General features: G+C 34.8%; 2 protein-coding genes across 26 annotated transcripts in view; one reads left to right on the top strand and one right to left on the bottom strand.

Annotated features, from left to right (window-relative positions):
* The window catches only part of RALGPS2 (Ral GEF with PH domain and SH3 binding motif 2), a 156177-nt gene that overhangs the window by 41668 nt on the left and 86873 nt on the right, over window positions 1-27636 (bottom strand). The window lies entirely within an intron of this gene.
* ANGPTL1 (angiopoietin like 1) lies at window positions 230-25767 on the top strand. 2 transcript variants are annotated; one of them, XM_008522146.2, is made up of 5 exons: window positions 230-865; window positions 5746-6591; window positions 18655-18848; window positions 20293-20563; window positions 22212-25767. In XM_008522146.2, the coding sequence occupies exons 1-5, from the start codon at window positions 856-858 to the stop codon at window positions 22397-22399; spliced, it is 1509 nt and encodes a 502-aa protein (XP_008520368.2). In that variant the 5' UTR covers window positions 230-855; the 3' UTR covers window positions 22400-25767. The 2 variants fall into 2 exon arrangements, with proteins under 2 accessions (XP_008520368.2, XP_070447772.1); XM_070591671.1 differs by having other exon boundaries at window positions 499-865; window positions 18655-18698; window positions 22212-24892.

Below are 27636 nucleotides of genomic sequence, written 5' to 3'. Positions count from 1 at the left end.
ACATTACACAGTACGATATAACACAGTACACTAACATCAGGTTTCTTAGAAGTTTAAAATCTTCTGAAATGGCAACTCAGTAAAATGTTTAAAAATTCTTCTAGGCTACACAGAGTATTACATTATTTAGGTGGCCGCCTCCTAACAAAGTCTAACTCTAGTTCTTTTGTAACAAAAAACAAACATCAGCCTGCAACTACTTCTAAGTGAAGTTGAGTACTATTTTTTCAGTATTCAACTTAAAAGATCTCTGGCCGGCAGACTAAAATGTTTGTTTTATAATTGCCCGCTGAACTATGATAGTTTGTTTCCAGATGGTGCCCTTCCTTCAACCTGCACACACAGTCTCTCCTTGTTCCAAGCTATTCAACCTCCTGCTGATCCCACTACCCCCACCCCTATTTAAGGCCACAGAGAGGAAATCCTAAGGAGGACATTTTCCCCCAGTCTCCAGCAATTTTTTGGTGACGTAATATGTGGGCTGAACTCGAGTCTACTGAGAAAGAGAGGGAATCACTATTCAAGGGTACTGTATATACAATCTGGGTCAGCTGCAGCTGGTTACTGCATTTCTCCATGTGGCAGACAGAGCAAAACCACAATGCTTTCTCTGCTGGATTAAAGACAGCCCACAGACCAGAACTTCCACTATACTACTTAAAATTACATAGGTGGCTTGTCAAATTCAATTGATTAGTGTTGTAAGAAGAAAAAGAAGTTCCTTATTACAGCTTGGATTCAACGGTCCAAAACAAAAATGCAGTTGCCATTAAAGTCACAGACGAGCAAACTTCTCCACTGATTTTTAAGAGCAAGAATAAGAGCAGCAAGTTTCTGGGTTTGCTCTCTCGACAGATGCAAAAAGGTATTTTAATATTTCTTTTATTTTTACTTAAAAATTCTATGTATATCAAAATGCATAATTATTTTACATTTGTAGTAGAAATTTCAAAATCTCTTATTAAAGAATTTTGGAATATACTAGAATTTATTTCATCTGAAAAAGGTTTTGCCTTTTGCAACTTTATGTGAAAACTGGTCACTATGTACTTTATGATGATTAATGCATTATTTGAGGTTCGATTTAATGATATTTAGTGTATATGCTTATAGACTGATGCATACATGCTGAGTTTCAGAAAATAAGTGCTTTAGGGACACTAGAAAGAAATTTTAACAAGTAACATTAAATGTATAAGGTTTGTAGCACAGTAATTAAAAACAGAGGGATACAAACTAAAGAAAATAGTCGTAAACAAGATTAATCTCTCTTCATATAGCTAGAAAGATATAAAAATAACTGAAAGGCTTTGCAATAATACCTCAATTATAGTACAAGCAAATATTAAGCAGAAATTCTTGTAAAGATTTAAGATAAGTCAATGGTATTTCTTGCTAACACTCAAAATTTTAAATAGTTTTCCAGGTTTACATGTAATAGTAATTTAACTTGAGTAACAGAAATTAAAACTGCTATAATTGGAATTATTTGAGAAAGCAAAGTTATCGATACATAAAAAACCCTGAAAGCTTACAGGTTAGAATTAAGGAGAAAAATAATATGTGGCAGAAGTATGATGTAAGTAGTCAGCATTAACCATAGGAAATAAGAACCCAGAAGATGACAATTACTTAAATAGATTAATTAAAAGACCAAAAATATATAATATTTTTAGATAGCAATAATTTTGGTAACCATACACAAGAGGTTTCTTTCAATATTCTATCTGGGGGCTTTGTTTAACTGTAATAAGAAAACTATTAAAAATAAAATTACTAGTTACCAATAGTAAGCTTTAACACCAAAAATCTAAGTCTAGTTATGATATGGGGATCCTCTGTCCTTTTAAAAGATAATTGAAAGATATTAATGGTAAGAATCCTTAACAAGTAAAAAACGGTAAAGCTAAGATTTCTTCAACTTTACTTTCATGTCCTTTCCTTAAAGATTCAAAACTCTAAATACTGGAAGGATCTCTGCTAAACACATTCCACAAGAAATTCTGGTAAAATTTCTAAGCAACACTGGATCTGAAATAATGTTATCTCTTGCTTTTTTCTTGTTAGCTATGAAAAGTGCAGGACCTCATTAAACCTCAGTTCTTACTGAGGCCTTAGGAAAGCATTTAATCTGAAACCCAAATCATGCAGATAAATAGTTATCCCTTTCTTAAATATCTCTGGAGGATGAGACTGTCCCCAAGTCTCTTCCCAGAACATAATTCACAATCTAGAAGTTCTTTATCTGAGGTATCTCCAATGCTTCATAAATGTAAGTTCACCGCCCCACGCTGTTTGCAGTGCAGGACACAGCCAGTGAAATGCCTCTGTGTGTTTACCATCTGAAAGGAAGTAAATCTTGACTTTTATTTCTTCTACTAGCTGGCAACGTAGCAACTACGAAGAGACAGAGTACCAATAAAATTAACCCAAAGCATGGAAGACTTTCTTTTTTGTCTAAAAACCAAGCAGAGACATAGATTTAAACTTAAGTATACTGTAACTAATTTATAACATTCTCTTGGGACCTTGGAAAATTTTAACATATACAGAAAGGTTTTATGAGGTAACACAGATTTATGGATCTTTCACTTTTAAAACTGAACATATGTGGGAAAATATTAAATAGGAGAGAATGTTTTCAGAAAATGTAATGGTAAATGTATTTTTCAAACCAGTTCTGTACTCATGATGGAGCTGGTCTACTACTTAAGAAACGTGGCTTCTTATTCTGCTTTAGGTGACAACAAGGTCATTACTTTTCTAAGGATAAGGGAATTGTATTTATTTTAAAAAGCAAACTTTTAGTTGCCTCCTCTAAATACTAAAGTAGGTCCCATTCTCAAGGTAGGCAGTGACTGACCTATGATTTAACCGTATGGGGCCCACAAGGAGCCAAGGCAGAAGACAGCAAAGGAAGCTCCTGCCCTTTTAATTTAGATTCGGAAGTTGACATTTTCATTCTTCCACAACGCTGAGGCAAAGTCACACCAACAGTCTTGTATTACATACTCTTAGTTCTAGAAAAATCTGTGTCTGGTGGGAATACAACATGTTCAATCAGAGTATTATTCATAAAATTCTACTTGTTTTGAAGTTTCATGATACTTTCTGAATTTTCCTTGTTTTGGTAGCTTATTTCATAGTAGATTAGTATTTAAATAATGTCGTGATCTAAGAGTTTCCATTATTATTAAAGTGAAATGAGTAGATCTGAGCACCAGGTGAATTATGTAGGAGAAATGCTGTACATTTACCCAGGAAGCTGATGGTTTCTATTTTACTGCCCTCAGTCTTCCATGACTCCACAAATAAAACAAATCTTTTACTGGTTTTTGGTTATAGGTAACTCTACTATAGCAAAAGGCCTTTTTAAAAATAAAATAGACAATTCTTAAGGTCTAAATTTCCTACTGATATCAGAAGGCAAAGTATAAAAACTGAAAACTAAAAGTACTCATCCACGCACGCTTTGGGATATCAGTCAGCAATAGAGGGCCTCTGATATAAACACGGAATATTACCATGTTCATCCTTCCTATCTTGATTATATCAGTAAAATAAAATAATTCTCCACACTCCATCCATTCTTTGCTTTATTTTCATTATCACTTCATTTTGAAAACACTACTCATTTGAATACACCCAAGTAAGGAGTTTTAGAAAGTAGCAGTCATCTTTACAACTACAGTGGAAGAGCCCATATTTCATTGACACAACCTTTATTTTGGGGAGGATTCATAATCACATGTTAGACACATAACTATCAACTGACAGAATGCATATGGAGGGAAAGGAATGACAGCAGAAAAGTTTGGGATATAAAAATGATGAAAACACAGCCTAACAAAAATGGTCCACAAAAGCTTTTGCATAATTAAGTAATGGGTCAACGTAAAGAGATATAAACCAGGAAAAGACTGTGAAAAAAAGGAAACACACTGTCAAGACTCCTCTGTAGTTATGACATGACTAGGATAAAAATCACAGGTCTAGAAAAGCTACGAGTAGAAGATCTGAATCCCGTTTGAGTGTTTTAGCTTCTCCAGGTGTTTACTCCTTTGCAAAATGGTACATACTTACTTCACAGTGTTGCTTTGAATACAAACAGTTAACATGTGTTAAGCACTGCATAACTATAAGGGATTGTTACAGTGTTGGTGATAGAAAACAGGATAGGCTACATTGTTATACGATGCAGTGGTTAATGAAAAACATGAACTCTACAATCTTCTGCCTAGGTTCAAATTCTGGCTCCATTTCTCAGAAGACTATGGGTAAGGTTGGATGCCAGTTTCTTCATCTGAAAATGAGGATCGTAACAATCTACCTCAGAGGGTCATAGTTCCGAGAAGTAAATGATCTAATAATGTAAAGGTCTTAAAACAATGCCTGGCATTTAACAAGGACACAATTAAGTATGAACTATTGTTATTATTGTGCTGCTATTATTAAGAGTAGGCATAATCAACTTGGGACCTGGCTTCTCAAGTCAAAAAACAAGTACTTGGGTGGAAAACGGGGTAGAAAAGCTGTCTTAGGGTATCTACTGCTGCGGAGGGTGGGCTCTACACAGCAGCTTGCTCGCGAAGCTGAAGGAGTGACACGTCTCATCCCCTACTGCTACTGCTTTAGGGAGGTAACTGAAGAGAAAGGAAGAAGCTTTGGTTTTTGGAACTAATTCTAGTATTTCTATAGAAACTGTATATAAACAACAAACGTCTCATCTGCCATAGCAAAAATGGAACATTCCAAGCACACACTTTAGTGTATGTGGCACTGCTATAAACACCGACTGAAGAGCCAGGGAACTCGAATTCTAGACCTGCTTCTAATATTACCTACTTGTGTGGCCTTGGCCTTCAACACGCACATTGGTGCAAAGAGGTGCTCGAGTGAGATGGTCTCTAAAGCACTTTCCAACAGTCCTCTTCGATTACAGATAGTTTCCTTCTTTGGTAATGGTTGCAGAAAATTATTAACATTTTACCACAATACAGTTCAGTAGCAGCTCTGGTAGAAAAATGAACCCGCGGAATCATTTATAAGCTCAGAGCACATACATGATGATGATTTAGGAAACACAACCACCACAGTAATGACTGCAAGCATTCCTCACTCTTCAAACTTCCCACTAATCCCAACAGAATGCGCTACAAAACAACAACGGAGATGCTAAAACTTTCTGGCTTTAGATTGGTCTAAAAATGTTTCTTTGATAGATACAAAGTATATTTATTAGAGAGGACCAATTTAGTTGAAAGCTTACAATAAAACATTGACTAGTAAAGTCACTTGGGTAACTTTAACACTAGTTAGGGAAGAATGTTTTAATTCATGCCTTACAAACATTGCCTACCTGTTTCAGAGTCTTATGATAGTAAGCAAGCTTTTAAAGGTAAGAAAGCTGCCTTCTTAGGGTCTCAAAAGCCCCAAGAGCACCTAAGAGTATGCCTTATACACACAGTGTGAACTCACCAGAATCTGCTCATTGAGCTGGGGTACAAAAAGTATTATAATAAGGTGGTAGCTGGAGAGCTGTTCTCTGAAACCCAATTTTTAAACAAATGCGAAGGCACTAAATATTGCATTTAAGAAATCAATCGCATTAATTCTGGCCCAATTCATCAACACCAATAGATACTCACTCTTTCCCTTAAATGCTTTTTTATACTACTGACTTCGAAAGTACATTAATATTAATTCTTTTCACTTTTTCCCTTCATTGTCTTGTTTTTTTAAAAGACATCAAACAACCTCATTTCAAAATGAAGGCTTTTATCTGGACGCTAAGTGTGCTATTCTTCCTACTAATGGGCAGTGGACATTGCAGAGGAGGACAGTTCAAAATAAAAAAAATAACCCAGAGGAGATACCCTCGCGCCACAGAAGGTAAAGAGGAAGCAAAGAAATGTGCATACACATTCTTGGTACCCGAACAAAAAATAACAGGGCCAATTTGTGTCAACACCAAAGGACAAGATGCAGGTACCATTAAACACATGATCACCAGGATGGACCTTGAAAACCTGAAGGACGTGCTCTCCAGGCAGAAGCGGGAGATAGATGTCCTGCAACTGGTGGTGGATGTAGATGGAAACATTGTGAATGAGGTAAAGCTGCTGAGAAAAGAAAGCCGTAACATGAATTCTCGTGTTACTCAACTCTATATGCAACTATTACATGAGATTATCCGTAAGAGGGATAATTCACTTGAACTTTCTCAGTTGGAAAATAAAATCCTCAATGTCACCACAGAAATGTTGAAGATGGCAACAAGGTACAGGGAACTGGAGGTGAAATATGCTTCTTTGACTGATCTTGTCAATAACCAATCTGTGATGATCACTTTGTTGGAAGAACAGTGCTTAAGGATATTTTCCCGACAAGACCCCCATGTGTCTCCTCCTCTTGTCCAGGTGGTGCCACAACATATTCCTAACAGTCACCAGTATACTCCTGGTCTGCTGGGAAGTAATGAGATACAGAGGGATCCAGGTTATCCTAGAGATTTAATGCCACTACCAGATCTGGCAACTTCTCCCACCAAAAGCCCTTTCAAGAGACCACCAGTAACTTTCATCAATGAAGGTGAGTCACCTCTTACTGTTAAAAATGAAAGTATGAGGTTAATATGTTTTATGGTTTATGAAACAATGCTCATAATAAGTGCTTATTATGCACTTTGTTGATGTAATTATACATGAACACTAAATTTCTATTGTTTTCTATTAATCAAGAATTGAATTTAAATACATCTCTTAATACATCTATGAATCTAAGAGTTTATAAAAACAGTATATTCTGTGAAAAAAGTAGTCTTCCATCCAAATTCTTATAATCTAAGTTTCTAGCATTGATTCAGACAGGAATGAGTCCACAATCCACTCCTAACCTCGATAACCATCCTATTGGCCTCCAGCTGGGTCCTCATTGCTGCTCAACAATCCTTTTATTTACCTCTTGCTGCTCTTCCCATCATCATCCTTCTCAAAAGAAGCATTTAAAAATTTGCTTTCACTCTCCTTAAGCCTATGATTACACCTCCTCCTTGCCTCCACTCTCACGCAGCACAGGCATCATTTACTGCTGCACTAAGATGAAGTCTACTCAGGTCCTAGGTTCCTTGTTCTTTCCTAGCTTGAAAACATCTGCACAAAATCCATGCCTTCTCGCCCTCAAGAGGAAAAGGTATCCCTCCTATTTTCCAAGGCTAAACAAAACTACAATTTGTCCCTTGTACCCATATAAGTATAAAGAAGTTTTTACTACCATAAAAAAACCCCCTAGAATTGATCCTAATATCTCTACCTCTATTTCTTAATTTCATTCCTTCCTTCCTTCATTCATTCATAACAGTCACTGATCTAGATGCCAGAATATAGACGAGTAATTTGGGGGCTGGCCCCATGGCCAAGTGGTTAAGTTCGCACACTCTGCTTTGCTGGCCCAGGGTTTCACCGGTTCGGATTCTGGGTGTGGACATGGCACCGCTCATCAGGCCATGCTGAGGCGGCGTCCCACATGCCACAACTAGAAGGACCCACAACTAAAAATATACAACTATGTACCAGGGGGCTTTGGGAAGAAAAAGGAAAAATAAAATCTTTAAAAAAAAAAGAGTAATTCACCTCTGTTTCAGTTTAGTAAGTACACGGCTAACTTTCTGAACATTTTACATCTGCACTCATTTTCCTATAAGCCATTCTCCCGAATTCTTTACAATTCGATTTGTTTCCTTAGAGTGGAGGGAAAAATCCAAACGCCCGGAAGTAAAAAAAGGAAATAAACCAGAGTTCATTCACTTATTGAAAAGGCAAGACATAAAACTGCACATAGACTACGAAATAATTTTCAACAATAATAAAAACACAGAACAAAGACAAAGACTGGAAATATATCACAAAGTGGTTGTGTCTGCAGCAGAGGATACCACTGACCATTCGCACCTCTGCTTTCTTGGGCCTCCAGTCATACTATTCTAACTCTTCCGCTTCTCTAGGTCCTTCACTGGCATCGTCTTCCTTCTCCTATGGCTTAAAAAGGCTTTCTTCAAGATATTCTACTTTAGAGGACTCACACACCTTCAAGGCTGCAAGTACCACCACTGCTCAGATGTCTCCTGCAGGGCGCTCCCTCCTAACCCTAAACAAAATTGGATGTTTGCATCTCAGTATTCTACTATTGCCTCACACATTGTTGCTTCCTCTATTGAAATGACTTCTTTCAGCTTATCTGTCAACCTGGCAGATTTTAAGACTTAACTAAATATCTTAAATGTTACACCTTCCCAGATCCAAACAAACATATCTAGATGGCTTTTCCCCCAAAATTGCTGCCCCCTCCTTGCACGTTTTCTCTATCACATTAGACTGGAGTCACTTGTTTGTGTGTCTTTCTCCCTGCTGGACTGAATGCTTCTGGAAGAGAAATGAAAAGACTTTTCACTTTCTAGCTCAAACATCTAGCCAGGACCCGATTTGGCATATTGTTCCCAGCATATTGTAAGCACTACCATAAATACTTGAGGAATGAATGAATGAGTGAAACCCTAAAATAATCTTTTCCCCAAACTAGTATTCTCCTTTCAGAAATAAGTGAATTATTATAAAAGAAATACATATTTAGTGAAGAAAATACAGAAAATACTAATAAACTTTTTAAAAAGCTTCACCGAATATCCAAATACTCAGAAATAAAGTTAACACTTTAGTAACAACCTTCAAATCTTTCAATTTTTTCCCTCTCATAAATACGGTAATCAATATTCTTATAACTTTTAAAAATAATTTTGTTCTTCTTTTTCTTTCTCTATGATTATATCCTTAGGACAAATTTCTGTAAGTAAAACCGATGGGTCAATTGACTTTGACTTCTCTATTTTATGTTACCATCCATCTGAACTTGTTCAGCTGATCTTTGACACTTCTCTCCTGCCCCACACACATAGACAGCTGAATTCTATCCATGTTGCTTTTCAGTCTTTCATGGATGTGTCCCTCATTTCTATTCAGAGCCAGAATTCTAACTTAGATGCAAATAATCTATGGCAGCAGCTAGAGGACAGAGACTTCCTGGAGTTCTAGCTGTTGTGACCTTGAGGAGGGGTGAAGAATTGCTCTGTGCCTCAGTTTCCTCATCTGTAGAATGAGTATAATAACAGTACTTACCTCACAGAATTTAATACTTGAAGAGAGCTTAAAACTGTGCCTGGCACTCAAATGTTAATTCCTACTAAGAATTGTATAACAGCTTGCCAACTGGTCTCTCTAATTCTTTTCTCCCTCCATCAAAATATATTCTATACTGCCAACAGCTCTGTCTTCTTAAACCACCACTTTGATCACATCACACTTCTGCTCAGCACTTCTCCACTGCAAACAGGAAAAGTCCAATCTGCTTGGCCTGGGTAAGAATATCCTCCTCAAAAGAATCAATCCTACTTCTTTACCTTTCCTTTTATTAACTTCATTTACAAAAACCATCTGCTTCAATAAAAAGAATCAACTCATTGTCTTCTATATATTTTCCAGGCTTTCTGTCTATTCAAACTATAAGGCTCAGATCAACACAAAATAAAATAAAATTGCAACTCCTCCTTGAAGCCCTTGTTGACTCTCATAGACTGAAAGTGATTGCTCCTCTCCATGAATGTCTCTCTCTTTATAACATGCGTTTTTTTTTGTTTTTTGTTTTGGCTAGAAAGAGTGGCCCTGAGCTAACATCTGTTGCCAATCTTCCTCTTTTTGCTTGAGGAAGATTGTTGCTCAGCTAACATCTGTGCCAATCTTTCTCTATTTCATGTGGGATGCTGCCACAGCATGGCTTGACAAGCAGTGCTAGGTCAGCAGACGTGGGGTCCAAACCTGAGAACCCCGGGCTACCAAAGCAGAGTGTGTGAACTTAACCACTGTGCCGCTGGGCCAGTCCCTACAATATTTCTTATATTCCCTCTTGAATTATCAGGTATCTTTACATGTACACATAGTACCTATATATACATCTAAGTAAAATGCCTTCCAACTATAATATAAGCCTCTTTCCTGGCAGATGGATATTGTATCTCATTTGCAAATGCTAAATAAATGTTGGTTGACTTGATATCACATTTTTATAGAGCTTCTTAAAGTTGTCATTCCAAAGACCTCCATGAGAGTACTTTCATACATTCTATATTGTACTGGATTCATTCATTTTATACCATTCTAATGCTCAGTAATGACAGGCTAGAGTACCATTAAATTGGTAAATGATGATCACTATTAATATCCCCACACCCTTTGACTTCCAAAGGAAAGATGTGTACAAAATGATCCACTGGATATAAAAAGAAAAATATGTATTTACTTTTCATATCTTTTTAAAAAATGTATGTTCTGTGTAAGCTTTTAATGTATACAACTTAGTATACTAGTTTGTACATATCATTTATAAATAAACATAACTGAAGTATGTGGAATTTTTTTTAACTGATAGGGTAGACAATTATGTAAGTATGGAGATGACTGCTATGGAGTCTTTTCTGAGGGTGCTGAATCTTATATAGATGGATGATGTTACCAATTCTAGAAGAAATGATTATTCACAAATTAACACACTGACACACTAAAAAATGCTTATATAAAACGAGACATATCAATTCTAGGTTTTATTATACACTGAGCTGTAGTGCAAGAAAAAATCTAATATTACAGAATTAAATCCCAGGCTAGGGATTTAGCATATCAAAAGTCCCATTAAACAGATTTTTCCACAACCAGAAGGACCTACAACCAGAATACACAACTATGTACTGGGAGGCTTTGGGGAGAAGAAGAAGAAGAGGAGGGAAAAAAAAAAAAAGATTGGCAACAGATGTTAATGTTAGCTCAGGTGCCAATCTTCAAAAAAGACAAAAACACAAAAACACCCCCAACTTTTGTTTTAATGAAACAAAGGTGTATATATATCCCTAATAAACCATCCTTAATGTAAAAATCAAGGACAGGCATAGCCTTTTCGGTTATTTATTATTCATTTGCTGTTATAAGTAAAAATTCACTTTTTACTTATTTTATTCTATAAATGTTGGTCTCTGAAAGTCAAGGACATAATTAGCTACACGTGTAAGGAAAAGTACACAGAACTAAGAAAACTTGTTTCCTTTGTTATTGCCTTTGTAGGTCACTTGGCCCACCTGTGTCTTTTTCCCTCATCTGTACAATGAGAACACTGGTTGGACCAGATGATTCTAACATCCTTTCTAGTTCTAATATTCTGTGAGTCTTATCAAATATAAATTACTACAAGCAATAATAAACAGACTTGCTACTTTCTTTTCTTTATATATAATGTGTTAAAGCCTTTCTTCATCAGACTGGAGAATAGGTCTAAGCTGTTTGGGTACTTGCACAAAAAGGGCAAGGATGGAAGGCTGTTGCTCTACTTCCGTATGCTTCTGGCACCAAGAGGTTCCTGCACATGTTCTCTAAATGCAGAATGTGTAGGTATTACTTAAAAAGTGTTCACTCAGCCACAAAAAGTCAAATACTGTATGATTCCACTTATATGAGATTCCTAGGGTAATCAAATTCACAGAGACAGAAAGTAGAATGGTGATTGCCAGTGGCTGGACTGAGAGTGGAATGGGAACTGTTGTTTCATGGGCATAGGGTTTCCGTTTTCCAAGATGGAAAGAGTTCTGGAGACTGGTTGCAGAATAATGAAAATGTACTAATGTCACTCAACTGTACACTTAAAAATGGTTAAGTTGGTAAATTTTACATTATTTATAACTGACCATAATTTTTGAAAAAAGGTGTTGTAATGACAGGCAATTTTATATTTCCTTTCAAAAATGGTTATAAGAGAAAAACGCACCTCAAAAGAACAAACTTCTTATCAACTTATAGCAAATAACAGAATAATTTTGTTAGTTTAAAATAAACTATCTCCAGAAACATTACCCTCCCTCTACAATAAAAACAAAATGTTTGGCAAGGTAACTATACACCTGGCAAGTTGCCATCAATAAACTCTTAACTGTTAATGTTATTCAGTGGTTGCATTTTGGGTTAGTCTTTTACCAAAAAAAAATTGCTCTTTTACAAATGGTATGTTTATAAAAATAAGTTCATTCCTTGTAGGTGAACGGAGTTGAGAAAGTGCCGTCACAGTGTGTTAGAGCACACATCTCAGTACCATGAAACCTGGATTCTGGGAGCGCTTTTCTGAGGCCTAGTTGCCTCTTTTGTAAAAGGGGTTGTTGTGATGATTAAATGAGGTGACGCATGTGAAAATGCTTGTGTACGCTCTAACCATCATTCATAATTACATTTTTTGTGCACGTCCTTATACGTGCCTTGCCTTGCCATGTATGGGGACATAAAAGGTAAGCTTAAAAGCTAAACTTGAAAAGCAGTCATCAGAAAGTAAAAATATGCTTTTTAGGGAGTAAAAAGCTAATTTTCAATTATTTATATTATTTCCTATTAGTAAATCTTTAAGATTCAATTGGTTTCAGTGTAATCCTTATATTAACACTTAAAACAAAACAACTAAAGAAGACTGGTTAAAGCAAACGAGGTGTTCAAATATTTTTCTACTAACCAGTTATGAAAAAGACTGATAAATTCTTTAGTAATTTCAAAAATAAAAGGTCAAGTTGCTAACTGCATATTAAACTTACAGATGAATAAACAAAGTAATTAATATTATTACAAGAAAGAATCTATTGTCACTTTAGAAAGTATTTGCCTCAAACTTCTCATTCCAGAAATACTGTTGAATATATTTATCTTATACTTAATTAAACTTAAATAATTAAACAGTTCCTTTGTAGAAAAAGGACAGGTATGTTAAAGATGGTTCCCAATAAAGGTGCTATTCAAAGTATGAAATCCTTTTTCTTTTTCTCTTTTTTTGGTGAGGAAGATTCGCCCTGAGCTAACATCTGTTGCCAATCTTCCTCTTTTTGCTTGAGGAAGATTGTTCCTGAGCTAACATCTGTCCCCATCTTCTTCTTTTTTGTATGTGGGATGCCACCACAGCACGGCTTGATGAGTAGTATGTAGGTCTGCATCCAGGATCCGAACCCATGAACCCCAGGCTGTGGAAACTGATCACATGAACTTAACCACTACCCTACTGGGCCAGCCCTTCCTTTTTCTTTTTTAACCCACTGTTCTATTCAGACTATGGGTTCTTAATGAAAAATACATGTTGGGAAATAATGTGGCATGACTGGTCAATATTTTTCTTTCTGTGAATCAGATCCATTAACTGGAGTTTGTTAGCCCTATACAACCTTTAATCATCAAATAAAATGAGGAAGAGAGAGACTGGTCCTTCAAATTCAATGTACAGAATCCCAGTTTCCTGCCTTGAGAAGAATCCAATTGTGTGTCATGGAAGATGAAGACTATTTCAAGATTACTCAATGCAAGAAAAAGGTTAATAAAATTCCTATTTTAAAAGAAAGGTACTTCCAGTCTATAACCTTTGAACCCTTATGAACAAATTCCTGAAACATATGTCAATTAATTTATTTCTGACAATATGCAAACCAGCAAGTTAAATCTGACTTCTCAAAAACAAAGCTGGTACTTTTCTACTAGTCATTTAAGAATTCCCATTAAGCAATGTTTTTTACGGTACAGGGAAAGTACTAAAAACACTTAACAGAAGAATGATTTATAATCTAATTCTAGAGCAGAAAGTAAATAAGATATGCAAGTAATAATCAGAAACTATTTCTGCCAAGATTAACAGTATACACTGGGCTAAGGCAAGTTAATGGTTTATTTACAAAAATAAAATGCTAAATTCTGATATTTTCTATCTTTACTGAGGAGAAAAAAGTAGCTGTAAGTACTGCTAATTTTATCCACATGTTCTGGAAAAGGATTTCAACTAAATTTTCCTAAGCCTTTATATCAACTCAGTCTAACACGCATCCAAACTGTACACATGAAGCCCACTATAAAAAGTGGGTTGAAAATTAGAACTGAAGATAATCTTAAATTTGCATAAACAGAAGTCTTATCAAATCAAAGCTGGATCCAGAAAATCCAGAGCTTTCCAATTTGCTTAAACATCCAAAGGCTTAAATAGCAGAAAAGGAACAAATGGTATTTTACAAATATTCTGTCAACATTCAAAAGCTTGATGTTTCTAAATATTTTACACCAATTCAAACAACCTAATGAAAGTCCAACTTGTGAATATATACTTAAATATAAAATGTAAACTATCAAAACTGCACAGAAATGAGTGAAAACATTTACAAAGATGACATTCATAAAATAAGTGATACAAAGGTGACATTCATAGACTAAGCAAATTTGTGAAATGAGAGAAATATTTACGTGTATTGCAACAAAACCACTTCATGTGTGCATTAACTATAATACTAAACAGGTTTAAAAATAAGAGCAATGTTCCTCAGATAACCTTGACTATTCTGAAAGTGACAACTTAGAAACACTCTGGCTAACTTTGGAAATAACCATGATGACTGCATTTTTAAACTGAAGAAATCAGTCTCAACTCTGCAGTCTACTTCAAGAGCTCCAAGTACCACTCTCAGACATTTACATTTCATACTTACTAAACTCTGTAACTCCTCTATAACACCAAGCTCTCTTCTGTCTCCACGTCCAGAGCACATTACCCATGTGTGGCTTTGAACACACCATCTACCCCCACTAGCCTAACTCCTACTTGATCTTCAAAACTCAGCTCAGATATAGGTAGACTCGGATCTCTTCCCCACCATTCTGGGTTAGCTATTTTTTACCCAGTGTTCCCATGTGCCCTGCGTCACTCCATCAAAGTACTTGTCACGTTGCAGTGGAATTCTCTCTCTATTTGCCACTTCCCCCACTTCCGACCTCACTCTATGGTTCTTTATCCCTTGAGACTAAAACAGTTTCTAGCCTATAGCAGATGCAGAAAAGACATTTTCTAGAAAAAATAATGCAGAACTGAGGAAATTATGGAAAAGTTTAAACTGTGGATACACAACCAAAAGATACAGTCCTTGCCCATGAGGAGTTCTATGAGTAAACAAATAAATATACTACTATGCATCCCACAAAATAAAAACGGACATGAAAATCATACTTCACTTTTCCATCTCACTCCCACATACAAAACTAAAATTTTATAAATTTCCTCCTATCTGAAATACAAGCTCTCTACCCTTCTCTGACTTGACTACAATACATGTTTCTGTAATGTAAAGTAGCTCACATGTGACTGGTAAAAAAGTAGAATAATATCAGTAAAACAAAGAGGTCACATTGGTTCGTATGGGATTTCTTCCAAGCATGTTAATGTTTATGCCACGAGTAACTGCAGCTGAATACAAAGTATGCTAACAGCTAACATCAACTGTTATTTTTAGTGCATGATTTTGCAGAACATGAGGTTTTTCAGGCATATGTTGTTTCTTTTTTTTATTGGTGGGGATGATTTCCCCTGAGCTAACAGCTGTTGCCAATCTTCCTCTTTTTGCTTGAGGAAGATTGTCCCTGAACTAACATCTGTGCCAATCTCCCTCTATTTTGTATGTGGGATGCCACCACAGCATGGCTTGATGAGCATTGTGTATGTCTGCACCCAGGATCCGAACCCGTGAACCCTAGGCCGCCAAAGCAGAGTGCGCAAATTTAACCACTATGCTGTCCCAGAAATAACGTTATTTCTTGACAGTAGAAATGACTATACATTCATCTTTGATTAGCCATATTATATTTATTAATTAAATAAGCACATATTTATTAAATAAGCTATTTGAATTATTAAATAACCTACTACTATGTGTCAAGGTCAGCAATGAAGGGGAAAAGAAGGAAATTAACAATTACTGATGATGACTATTTTCTTAAGCATTGTGTTAAAGGCTCTGAATACTTTGTAATTTAAATTCAATAACTCAGAAGGTAGATAATACAAAAATAATTCACGTTGAATTTAAATGGAATGTGATCTAATTTATGGCCAGTCCGATAAGCTTAAAATATTATTTTTATCAGAGTCTTCCTCAGCTTAAGAACCTATTTATGAGCTTTCACAGACTAACCAATATCCTCATGAAAATAAAAGCATAAATTCTTAACAAAATTTTAACAAATCAAATCAGTAATATATAAAAACAATAATACACCATAAGCAGTCAAGGCCATACCAGAAATACAAGGTTGGCTTAACATTAAAAATATAATCAACAGAATTCACCATATTATCAAATAAGAAAAACCTTATCATCATCTCAGTAGATGAACAGAAAGCCTTTGACAAAATTTAAAACCCATTCATAATAAAAAGTCTCAGCAAACTAGGAATAGAAGGGACAAGAAGTTCTAAGCAGTTATTACAGCTTAAAGGAAAATACGTTCATAATAAATGCAAGATTGGAAATCTCAGAAGAGAAATAAAAACTACAAAAAAGAATCAAATTGAAACTCTAGAATTAAAAAATTCAATATCTAAAATAAATATAATTCAAGAAAGACAGCATTAAGTCTTTCCAGATTCTCAAATGTTTTACTAATAATCTGCAGAGCTTACAGTCGTATTTTAATTTAAAAAAAGTGAAACATGGAGAAATAGCAATGAAGCACAATAAAAATCCAGACTAGAGAAATTCATTATCTCTTGATTTTTGCGTGTGGTTTTCAATTCCCTAGTATTTAAAATGCGAAGGCAAGTTAATTGATTCATTTACGTAAAAAATTATTGACAGCATAGTAATAGTTAAAGCACTGATGACATAAAGTCAGAAGAAAAACAAAAACAGTCTCCGTCCTCAAGGAGCAATCTGGAGGGAAGAGCGGAGTCTCTAAGAACCCCTTCTAATGATGTAACTGTATAACTATTTATTTAATGAGATTAATTCTACTCCAATAAGGCCCAAAAGGGACTCTGTATATATACTTGGCAAAGTACAGATAACACATTTCTCAAATTTTCAACAATCCTGTTATCATATTTATAGTACAGATTTTCTTGTATGAACTTAACTCTCTATTTTCACATAATTTTTAAAAATTATACATGTCAGAATTTAAAAATTTCTAGTGAAATATAAAATTTGACAATGGGAATTTCTATATATATATATATTTTTTTTTTTTTTTTGAGGAGATTAGCCCTGAGCTAACTGCTGCCAATCCTCCTCTTTTTGCTGAGGAAGACTGGCCCTGAGCTAAGATCCGTACCCATCTTCCTCCACTTTATATGTGGGATGCCTACCACAGCATGGCTTGCCAAGCAGTGCCATGTCCGTACCTGGGATCCAAACTGGTGAACCCCGGGCTGCCAAAGCAGAACATGCACACTTAACTGCTGCACTACCGGGTCGGCCCCTATATTTTTTTGTTCTAATAAATCTTTAGGGTAATTCTTATTTCTGAATCATTTAATATTTTCACATTCTTATTTAAAAAAACAAAGGATCAAAACACTGGGGAAGGGTGAAACTAAAGAAGGTTCAGTAAAACTAACTAGAAGCTATCTTTCTTTAGATCCAAAGATGTGGAGATCACAAGTTCAAGAGGCAGACACTCAAACGATTTTACAAAATGTTTTGTCATTTTAAAAGACATAAAGAACTTATGAATGGATTAAAAAATAAGGAGAGAATCCAGAAAACTATGAAATAACATGGGAGCAGACTCTGGGATCAGAAAGAAATGCATTTAAGTCTAGGGTTTATTACCTTCTAAGGACCTTAGACTAGCTAGTTAACTGTTTTATCTACAGTCACATCTGTAAACTATCACAGGGTCATCGTGTAGACTAAATAAGAAAATTAGTATTAGTCATATAAATTGATACAACTCTATAAAAAGGCACTTTGCCAACATTCCTGAAATGCATTCTTATGGACTGTAGTATGGGGGGAAAGTTAAAAGATTCTATGAGTTTGAGAAACTCTGGTTTATTTCAGGACTTCTTAGTCTTTAGTCAACGTACATGTGAATGTACACTGTTAGTTTCCAAAAGGGTAAACATAATATTTAGCAGTTCTAAAACTTATTTGACCATGGTCCTTCGTTTTCACCGAGTATCTCAAGGGACTAGTGTGTTCCACTGAAATCAAGTTTCACAAAGTGTAAATTGGGCACTACGAAGAGCTGTAAAAGCGTTCACATCCTCTTGATCCAGTCAATCAATCCTACAGCATTTTTATAAGTAAATATGAAAAAATGAAGCCAATAAGAAGACATTTTTTCAGGTTATTTATAATAGAAAAAATCAGATGAAACTTCAATGTCCAATGAATAAACAAGGATATATCAATGTCAGAAATTGGATATTACAGCTACTGTAAGTGCTAGAATGGAGACGATAGTCCCATGGAAATGTTTGTTAAAATAAAAAGACAGAAGCCAATTTTCCATATGTATTAGAATTCTAACAATATAAAAATGTATATATGGCCAAAAACTTGCAAGAATAGTAGAAAATGAAACAAGTTCTGTTCCGGACAGTGGGACTGGGGTAATCCGTTTACTTAGTTTCTTTAACTTTTATAGTACTGTGTATATGATACATAAAAAGTGTTATCTGTAAAGAAGGCTACAAAGGTAAGACTCTTTATTAAAAACTATCTTAATATGGCTCTTTTCCTATTAAGTTTCCTGGTAACCAGTAATATTTTCATTACAGGACCATTCAAAGACTGTCAGCATGCAAAAGAAGCTGGACACTCAGTAAGTGGAATTTATATGATTAAACCTGAAAACAGCAGAGGACCGATGCAGTTATGGTGTGAGCACAGTTTGGATCCTGGGGGTTGGACTGTTATTCAGAAAAGAATGGATGGCTCTGTCAACTTCTTCAGAAATTGGGAAAATTATAAGGTAAATCAGTGATTCAGACCTGGGGGAGAGATGGAACAAAGCAGCTCTTGCAATAGCAGCCATTCTAGGCAATAAATAAGATACACAGTTAAAAATAAGTATTCATATGTTTTTTTATTACCTACATTTGTCGAAAAGATGATTCTCATCTCTAGTCTTAAAGTCAAAATTAAAATGTAAAAAGGAAACTGAAGATGTACTTTAAAATGCCCCCCTTCATTCTGGATGACATACATATATTTAATTCTTTTCAAAAACCACCCCTAATTTCATTTTCGAATAATTACTTTTTTATGACTAGATTTCTACCCATCATCAAGTGTATTTAAACAATAATATAAACTATAGGATTTCAAAAAAATGGACCTTTTTCTAGGACTAGTTACCTCTGATAATCATGCCACCATGTTTTAAGTTGATGACACCAGACACTGGTGCTTTTGGGAAGTATTGTACACCTAGATTGTCAGATACAAGAGGAATCATGCAATACCAGTTTTGGAAAGGTAAACAACTAGTCTTTGTTAATACTTTTAATGTTCATCATGCTAATTTTATAAGTGATATAAACCCTCAGTTTAAGGATGGCATATGGGAAAGATTATATCTTCTAGATGGCTAATTCTTCATTCAGAATTGTGAAGTACTGTGATTACTCACTCAGCTGAAATTTTACTGGCAGCAAAAAATAAGACATTAATATATCCAAGTCAGAACTTGCATACATTTCTAAACAAGTAACTAGGAAAAAAAATCCTGCAACATAACCTCCTAGAAAATACATTTAGTGTTAAGATCAGGTTTACCAAGTCTTAAACTCTGCTGGATACCTACAATGGCAAATGCTTATTGAAATAGGATAGTTAATTGACTTATTTTTTTTCAAATATTAATCTACAATTTTTCAAAGGGGGAATTTTGAAGATTACTATTTTATAGTTATTAATTTTACATACAATAAAGCTAAAGAAGATAATTTGTTCTAAAATAGTATCATTTTTATTGAATGATCATAGTAATCTTGCACATCCTTTTTGTTTGACTGTGGTGGGGAGAAAAAGTATCTAAATACTTTCAGAAAAAAAATTTGGCTCTTTGCATGAGTACGAGAGAGACCAGGAACCCCTTTCAACAATGTGGGTAGCTCATTAATTAATGATTTTAGTAGCTGTCAATAATTTTCATTCTCTTTAGCCTCTGTCTTATTTGTAGGGTTTGAAGCTAGCTGTGTGAATAAATATTGACAAATTAACAGAAAGCAAAGCAAAACAAAACAAAGTGACTATGTGGGGCTTATAAAGATGAGGTGATCTACTGAGATGGAAGTTCACATCGCCACTTAAATGACCAACGTCTTTATGCTACCAAATGTTTAAACTTACCTACAAAAAAGTTTACTATCTCTACGCTTACTTAGGTACCCATGCTCTTTGTTTATTAACAGAAAGGGTTTGGAAACATTGATGGAGAATACTGGCTTGGACTGGAAAATATCTATACGCTTAGCAATCAAGATAATTATAAATTGTTGATTGAATTAGAAGACTGGAGTGATAAAAAAGTCTACGCAGAATATAGCAGCTTTCGTCTGGAGCCTGAGAGCGAATTCTATAGACTGCGCCTGGGAACTTACCAGGGAAATGCAGGGGACTCTATGATGTGGCACAATGGCAAACAGTTCACCACACTAGACAGAGATAAAGATATGTATGCAGGTAAGAAGAAACTAATGTGTATTCTTTGTAGAATCACCACTTTTCTATACATTAAATAGAACCTTGTTATTAAAGTATATGCTTCTAAAAATCTTTCTAGAAAGGTAATTTTGGACTCAGTCAAAAGGAATATAACATGCAGAAAGGAATAGCTTTTAGGATCTAAGGCATTCCCAAAGTATGAACTCTGGACAAGATTCTGTTGTTCTAACAGAACAACTCGGGGACAACTGGGGTGGGGGTGGGGAAACAAACAAAAATTCATTGAACTGCAAATAAAACTCTCAACTGCCTAAAATTCCCAACAAATACTAACTGGACACCCTCCATGCACCAGGCACCGTTGTAGGTGCTGAGTACATAGCAGTGACCAAAGTTCCTGCCCTTTCGGAGCTTACACTCTCTAGGAGACAAAATGATTTGTCAGGCGGTGACAAGTTCTCTAAGAAAATAAAACTGAGTAAGGGAACAGAAAGAGATGGGCAGCGAGGAGTGGACTGGGTGCTATTTTATATGGAATGGCCAAGAAAGGTTACTGTTAGAAGGAAACATTCTAATAAAGACCTGAAGGGAGTGAAGGAAGCAAGCCATTTGAGAGTATGGGGTAAAGGCATTTCTCAGTAAAGGGAACAGCAAGACGACTGTGCAACATGTGATACAGGAGAGCAAAAAGCTTTATTCAGAGGGGAAATTAATGTTCTCCTTAGAAAGAATCAATGAGGCCATCCACTTAATATAATTTTAAATTTAATTTTCACATACTTTTGCCTTTTTAACCTAGGTTTCTGGCCCAGATAAAGAGAGATCCCTGATAACTGATTTATTTTCTGTTCAGTCATATCTTGGCAAGCAGCACATAGGTCTCTATTTTAACTTATTTTACACTGGCAAAAGAAGAAAAAAGGAAGAGAGATATAACCATAAGATAGGCCATATTTACAGAAACACATCTGATTGCTGGTAGTGCTATTTTTATACATATATTTTTTTCCTAAAGATTGGCACCTGAACTAACATCCGTTGCCAATCTTTCTTTTTTTTCCCTTCTTCTCCTCAAAGCCCCCAGTACATAGCTGTACATTCTAGTTGCAGGTCCCTCTGGTTGTGCTAGGTGGGACGCCGCCTCAGCATGGCCTGATGATCGGCGCCATGTTGGCACCCAGGATCTGAACTGGGGAAACCCTGGGCCGCTGCAGCAGAGCGTGTGAACTTAACCTCCTGGCCACAGGGCCAGCCCCTATATTACTTGTTGATATTTTGAGAATCCAATTTTCCCCAAACTTTTCTCTCCTTAGCAACTCCATATTTTCCCTTCCCAGTCTCTCCAAATCTCTCCTTCTCTCTCACATACAAACATTGCCTGCATTTTATTTCTCTGCTACCTAGAAAATTAAATCTCTTTAAAAAAATGTGCTAAGCAAGCAAAGGGCAAGATAAAAAAGCAAATCAAGTGATTTTTCAAGTAACTGATACTTAAGCAACAGTAAGACAATAAATGAAGAAATAAAACTACGAAGATAAAGGTAACCGAAATTAGTAAGAAAAACTCGAATTAAAGTGTTCCAAAAGTAAAATAAATTTTTGATAGTTTTCAGAGTAGCACATTTTGAAGAAACTTTTCCTTTGATGTCTCTGTTTTTCCTCAAAGGAAACTGCGCGCACTTTCATAAAGGAGGATGGTGGTACAACGCCTGCGCACACTCTAACCTGAATGGAGTGTGGCACAGAGGAGGCCAGTACAGAAGCAAGTACCAAGATGGAGTATTCTGGGCCGAATATCGAGGCGGGTCATACTCCTTGAGAGCAGTTCAGATGATGATCAAGCCTATTGACTGAAGAGAGACAGTCTCCAACTTAAATGACATAGAACTTTATATTTTTCAGTTCCTAAAAATGTAAATTTCACATGTATATTACTTCGCACAATTTATTTCTACAAATATAGTTTTTAAATGAATCTTACCATAACTATAAAAGGGGATTTATGAATGTAGTTTCATCTTCTCTTAATATACTTCAAAAGATTATTTGTATCCATAATGCTAGTTATTTTAAAAATTATATTGACTACATACAGGCAGTGTGTTTTCAAAAATGTAAATATTTGCCTAAATGTAAAACAAATCTTAGCTTTATTTTAAATCAAAACTGAATACCTGTTCAAGATCCTTAACAATTTATTTAAAAACTTTATGAGATTCCTCTAACTTCCAAGGGAAAAATAATTTTAAGATTTCAGCCAAGTAATACATTTTATTTATAAAAATATAGACAGGAAATTAGAGAAAACTCTAGTTTTGCCAATAGAAAATACTTTCTGCATTGAATAAAAGTTATTTCAATTGAATTTGTGCCTTTCACATGAAATGATTAAATCTGAATTATTGACAATATATTTTATGCCAATTTCCCCAAAGAATTAAGTGATCCACAGTATTAAAATAAATACATATTTAAAAAAATAATGTAGGCAATATTTAAATGCTCAATTTGTAGAAAGAGAAATATACAAATGAATTTTTCAATATTATCTTCACACGATTTGATGGCACCAAAATCTCCTGAAATGCATTATGTTGTTATATCAGCAAAATATTGATATTACAAAACGCAGAATATTTAAGTGAGCCAATGGTTTTACAGATCTGAATTATAACTTTAAACTTATTAATACCCCTCACACCCACCAGCCAATTTGCTGATCCTTACTATTTGGAAAAAACCTCTCTGCTCTTCAAGTCAGAAAGCTTGGACAGCTTTATAAGCATTATTGCATACTTATGAGTGAGACTAAAACAACTTCAAGGAACTGTTAGACATTTTCCCAATACTGAGATTCAACAGCCTCAGAACAGAATCCATAGGGGTTTGGCTATTCCAAATTGCTAATTCCATTTTATAGTGTGTGTGACTTTATAACTCATCTTTGCAACTAACAAGTTTATTACCAACCTTCCGGAACAATTTCCTTCCGGAAACATGTTCATTGCTTACAGCTGATCTTCCCTTAATTCATTTGTGAACTAAAATTTTAGAGGAATCTCATGAGACTTTTGCTCAAGCAAAAAGAAAATCCAGTCAGAACTGAAGATAATCATTTGAACAACTCAAGTCCACCAACATGACCAATGGTTTTCCTCTGTCACATCTCAAAATAAAACTTCTGGTCGAAGAAGGTAAGAGAACATCAAAACCCTACAGTGGCATTATTCTTTGTTTTACCTATCATCATCTTAAAATGGTTTTGAAGTCCTTCCCCACCAGCCCAGAACCAAAAGAATCTGCTATAAGATTTCTGAGAAGAATTAGGCATCTAGTTGTTATGTCATATCTTAATTGAACAGAACTTTACCAGGGCATTCCATTTATTGACAGAACTATAGTATTTCACTTAAACATCCAAAACCCTACAAAAGACAAGTCTTAAATAGAATCTTCACAGAAAAGGAATGTTATTCAAACTAGAATGATGTGAAAGTCAACATACAAACTAGAAAACTGGTCAGAATGCTAGGCCGCCTTGGCCACTGGGTCCACTTTGGTTTCCTTTACAGATCCGACTAACTGTTTTGGAGTTCCTGGAGGGCTTAAGAACAATTTAGGCAAGTGAGTTCCTTGAGAGCAGGGACTAAGAAGCAGTATTATATGATGGTTAAATGTAGTAAAGTCAGAACTGCTTGGGTTTGTGGCCCAATTCTACCATTTACTAGCTGTGTTTCCTTGGGCAATTTACATATTCCTGCTTAAGTTTTCTTATTTATAAAATGGAGATAATAACAGTACCCAGGTCATGCAGTTATTGTGAAAATTAAGTGAGGTAATACATGTGGTAAAACATTTAGAATAATGCTTGACAAAGTAAAGGCCCCAGGAGACTTTAGTTATCAGATTATTACTAATCTATGTACTTTCTGCAATACCTATCATGATGCCCTACACAGAGTACATGGTGAATAAATGTGTTAAAAGAAACAATATCCAAATTTTCAGGCATAAAATTACCTTGATTCATAATCTTCATCTGCAAACCTAACAGAGCTATTATGGCAGGTAGTTAAGACACTGGACCATAAAAAAATTTTTAAAAAAATTAAGGCAAGAATACCCATAGCAGGAATTCCAGCCTAATAAGGATCTTGTGGGAGGTTAGACAGATCATCTGTGTGGCAGATGAGATCCAATAGATAGCTACTCTGTAGGTTACCCAGGAATAAACATGTGGTTGGTTGCCTTACTTCAGTAAGATTGAGCTATAACCTTGGAGCTGGTTTGCAGAAGGATTCTTTATGTTCAGTTATTTTTAATAAATGAAATGAAGCTTATCGTAAATATGATTTAGACTCTATTCTGTACTCAATGGGAAGTCATCAATGCCTAGGAAACTTAGTATCTCTAAAGTAAACTTTAAAAAGTTGAAATTTTAGAGAAAGACAATTTTAGCCACCACCTTAAAATTTAGTAGATATCCACAAATAAACTTATGCTTAGACTCCAAGCCTGGTAGAGTATAAAGGTCAAATTTTCAGTCTAATGCTAACTTGACTTTATGAGTCATGATACGAGAGTATTAATTCTTCTAGCACTATATTTTTAAGACTCCTACTGATAATAACATAATAAGCTATAAAAACTTCCACAATCATAAAAATGTTTTAAATTACTTGCAAACCTATACTAATGTCATATGATTTTTATATACTTAATCTTAATAGTAGGTTAAAGATTATTACACCCTAACAAATTTTTAGTCTTTTAGTGTCTGTTGAAACTAAAAGTACTAACTTTCTTACCAAGTAAGAAAATTATTCCATTTATAATGCCGTGACCCCTTTCTCCAAAAAGCCATCGAAAAATAAGCTCAGTTTCCAATATTTTCAGCGGGGTTAATATATTGTTATTAAGTTGTAATTCTATACATAATTACAGGAAAGACTGAAGAAGACACTCAAAATTTTAACCTAAATACAGCTTCAAAAAATATTAATATAATTTCATAATGCTTTCTTTGAACTATAAATGAAACAGTTATAATGCATATCTTTATATGCAAGTCAATTTAATCTCACTTGTCTCAGTTTCTTTACTTGTAAAATATGAATAATAATATCACTTACCTTATAATATTGTTAAGAATTAGATAATTTATGTAAAGTACACAGTGCTGGGCATACAGGATTAAGTATTAAATAAATGTTAGTTATTAAGATTCTTTTTATTATTCTCTTGTTAAGGTTTGCTCAAAAAAATTACAAAACAAATTACTGAAATATCAGCAGTTGGAAACACCACTGGCAAAGCTGTTGGAACTGAGGGAATCTGATTCTGTTTACGATTAAAATGCAGACCTGTATAGCTGCTCCACATTTTTTCTTTTTTTAAGATATAGATTCTTAAAGAAAAACTATGAACATGGGAAAGAAATTAATGCAATGCTATCCCCAGCAATTTTATATCACAAGTCTTCAAGTGATCTAAAGTAAACTTCAGAAAAGATACCATTAAAGAATGTTAGAAGAATTTTAAATACATAAAAATGAAAGAGAGTAAAAAAGGATATAAATGAGCTAATGGAAAATGGAGATGTAATTTTGGCTAAAGAAAAAGCTAGGGCTAGCTGCCATCTGGTCAAAGCTCATTCTCAGGATTCAAAAGAAAAATGACTGAACATGCTTTATGGCTATTTTAGAATACAATACATAATCTAATGAGAAGAATAAGGGAAAGTAATTCATGGTGTATATTATCTACAAATCAAACCAAAGGAAGAAAAATGGAATAAAACTCTTAAAATATTAAAAGCCAATGACATTTTTTAACCATTAAGAATTTTTGAGATCAATGTCAGAAACTTGCATATGTTTAACCAAGTAAAATTCTACCAAAGGGGAAGGAAAAAAAATCTCATTAATTTCCATAGAGCTGCAGAAAGCTTTAGACTTTGTTGCAATTATCTGAATAGAAATGTGAATAAAAAGCCATTATTTAAAAAAATATTTGTACATAGGTCAGTAGAAATTTCTAAAACGAACGTAAAACTAAAGAACTATATTCCATTGTGAGATCAAGACAGGTAAAAACTACAGAAAAATAAAAGAGGATCAGATAAAATCTGAAGAGAAGTTTCAGCATACCTTAAGCATTTCATTAGCTGTGATGAGGACACCACTAACAAAGCCTGGCAATGATACGTACCTCTTCCATGATATAGGAGACAGGGGAAATTATTCATAAGGCAATGACACCAACCTGAATTTTTGGTATTAAAGAGATGTTAACTGGAATAAAGCCAGGGACAAAGTCTGTTTCGATCCCTGTTACATATCTAGCATCAACCATACTGCTAAGCAAATACTGGTTAGCCAGCTGATGCACCAAAGAAAAGTGGGGGAAGGTAGGGAGTTGATGTATACAAAAATGCCACAAAAATCTATTGTATTAAAAACAGATAAAATTACTGAAACAATAGGAAGACCCAGAAAGGGATCATTTAATTAATTAATTCAACCAACAAATACTACTAAGTGCCTACCTTTGTTCTAATGCTAAGGATAAAGCCTTGGACCAAGACAAATAAAGGTTTACACACTACTGAGGGGGAGAAGGATTAATGAAAACATCATAATGAAAACAAAATGGTACTTTTCAGAGAATGGAGGACGTAGCGGGCACTACATTACAGAAGGTCATAAGGATAACTTTTCTCAAAAAAGAAAATGTCTATTATGAAAACCTAACACATTAAATCAAAAATTAATTGGAGGGGCCTCTCTCAAGAGTGAGGAGTCACACCTAGACACATCAAAACAACATAGTCATGTCCTACAGAAGGGCAGGAGAGTTTTCAAAAACTTCTCTACTTTTGCTTAACAGAAAGCAATACACAGAACTGTAACAATTTAATTATTTCCATAGTTTTAAAAATATGCTCTCTCCCAGAAAACATTCTAAACTGGTTGAGCTACTGTATCTTCCCAAAGTTATATGAATAAAATAGAAATGAGGCTAGAAAATGCACATGAAATACTTATGTTTTATACAAATATATTAGTTTGCACAATGTTCCATTTTTCTCT

Source organism: Equus przewalskii, chromosome 23 (assembly GCF_037783145.1).
Source record: "Equus przewalskii isolate Varuska chromosome 23, EquPr2, whole genome shotgun sequence".
Classification (NCBI taxonomy): Eukaryota; Metazoa; Chordata; class Mammalia; order Perissodactyla; family Equidae; genus Equus; species Equus przewalskii.
The sequence above is the reverse complement of the archived record's forward strand: the minus strand, read 5'-3'. Positions and strand labels throughout refer to the sequence as shown.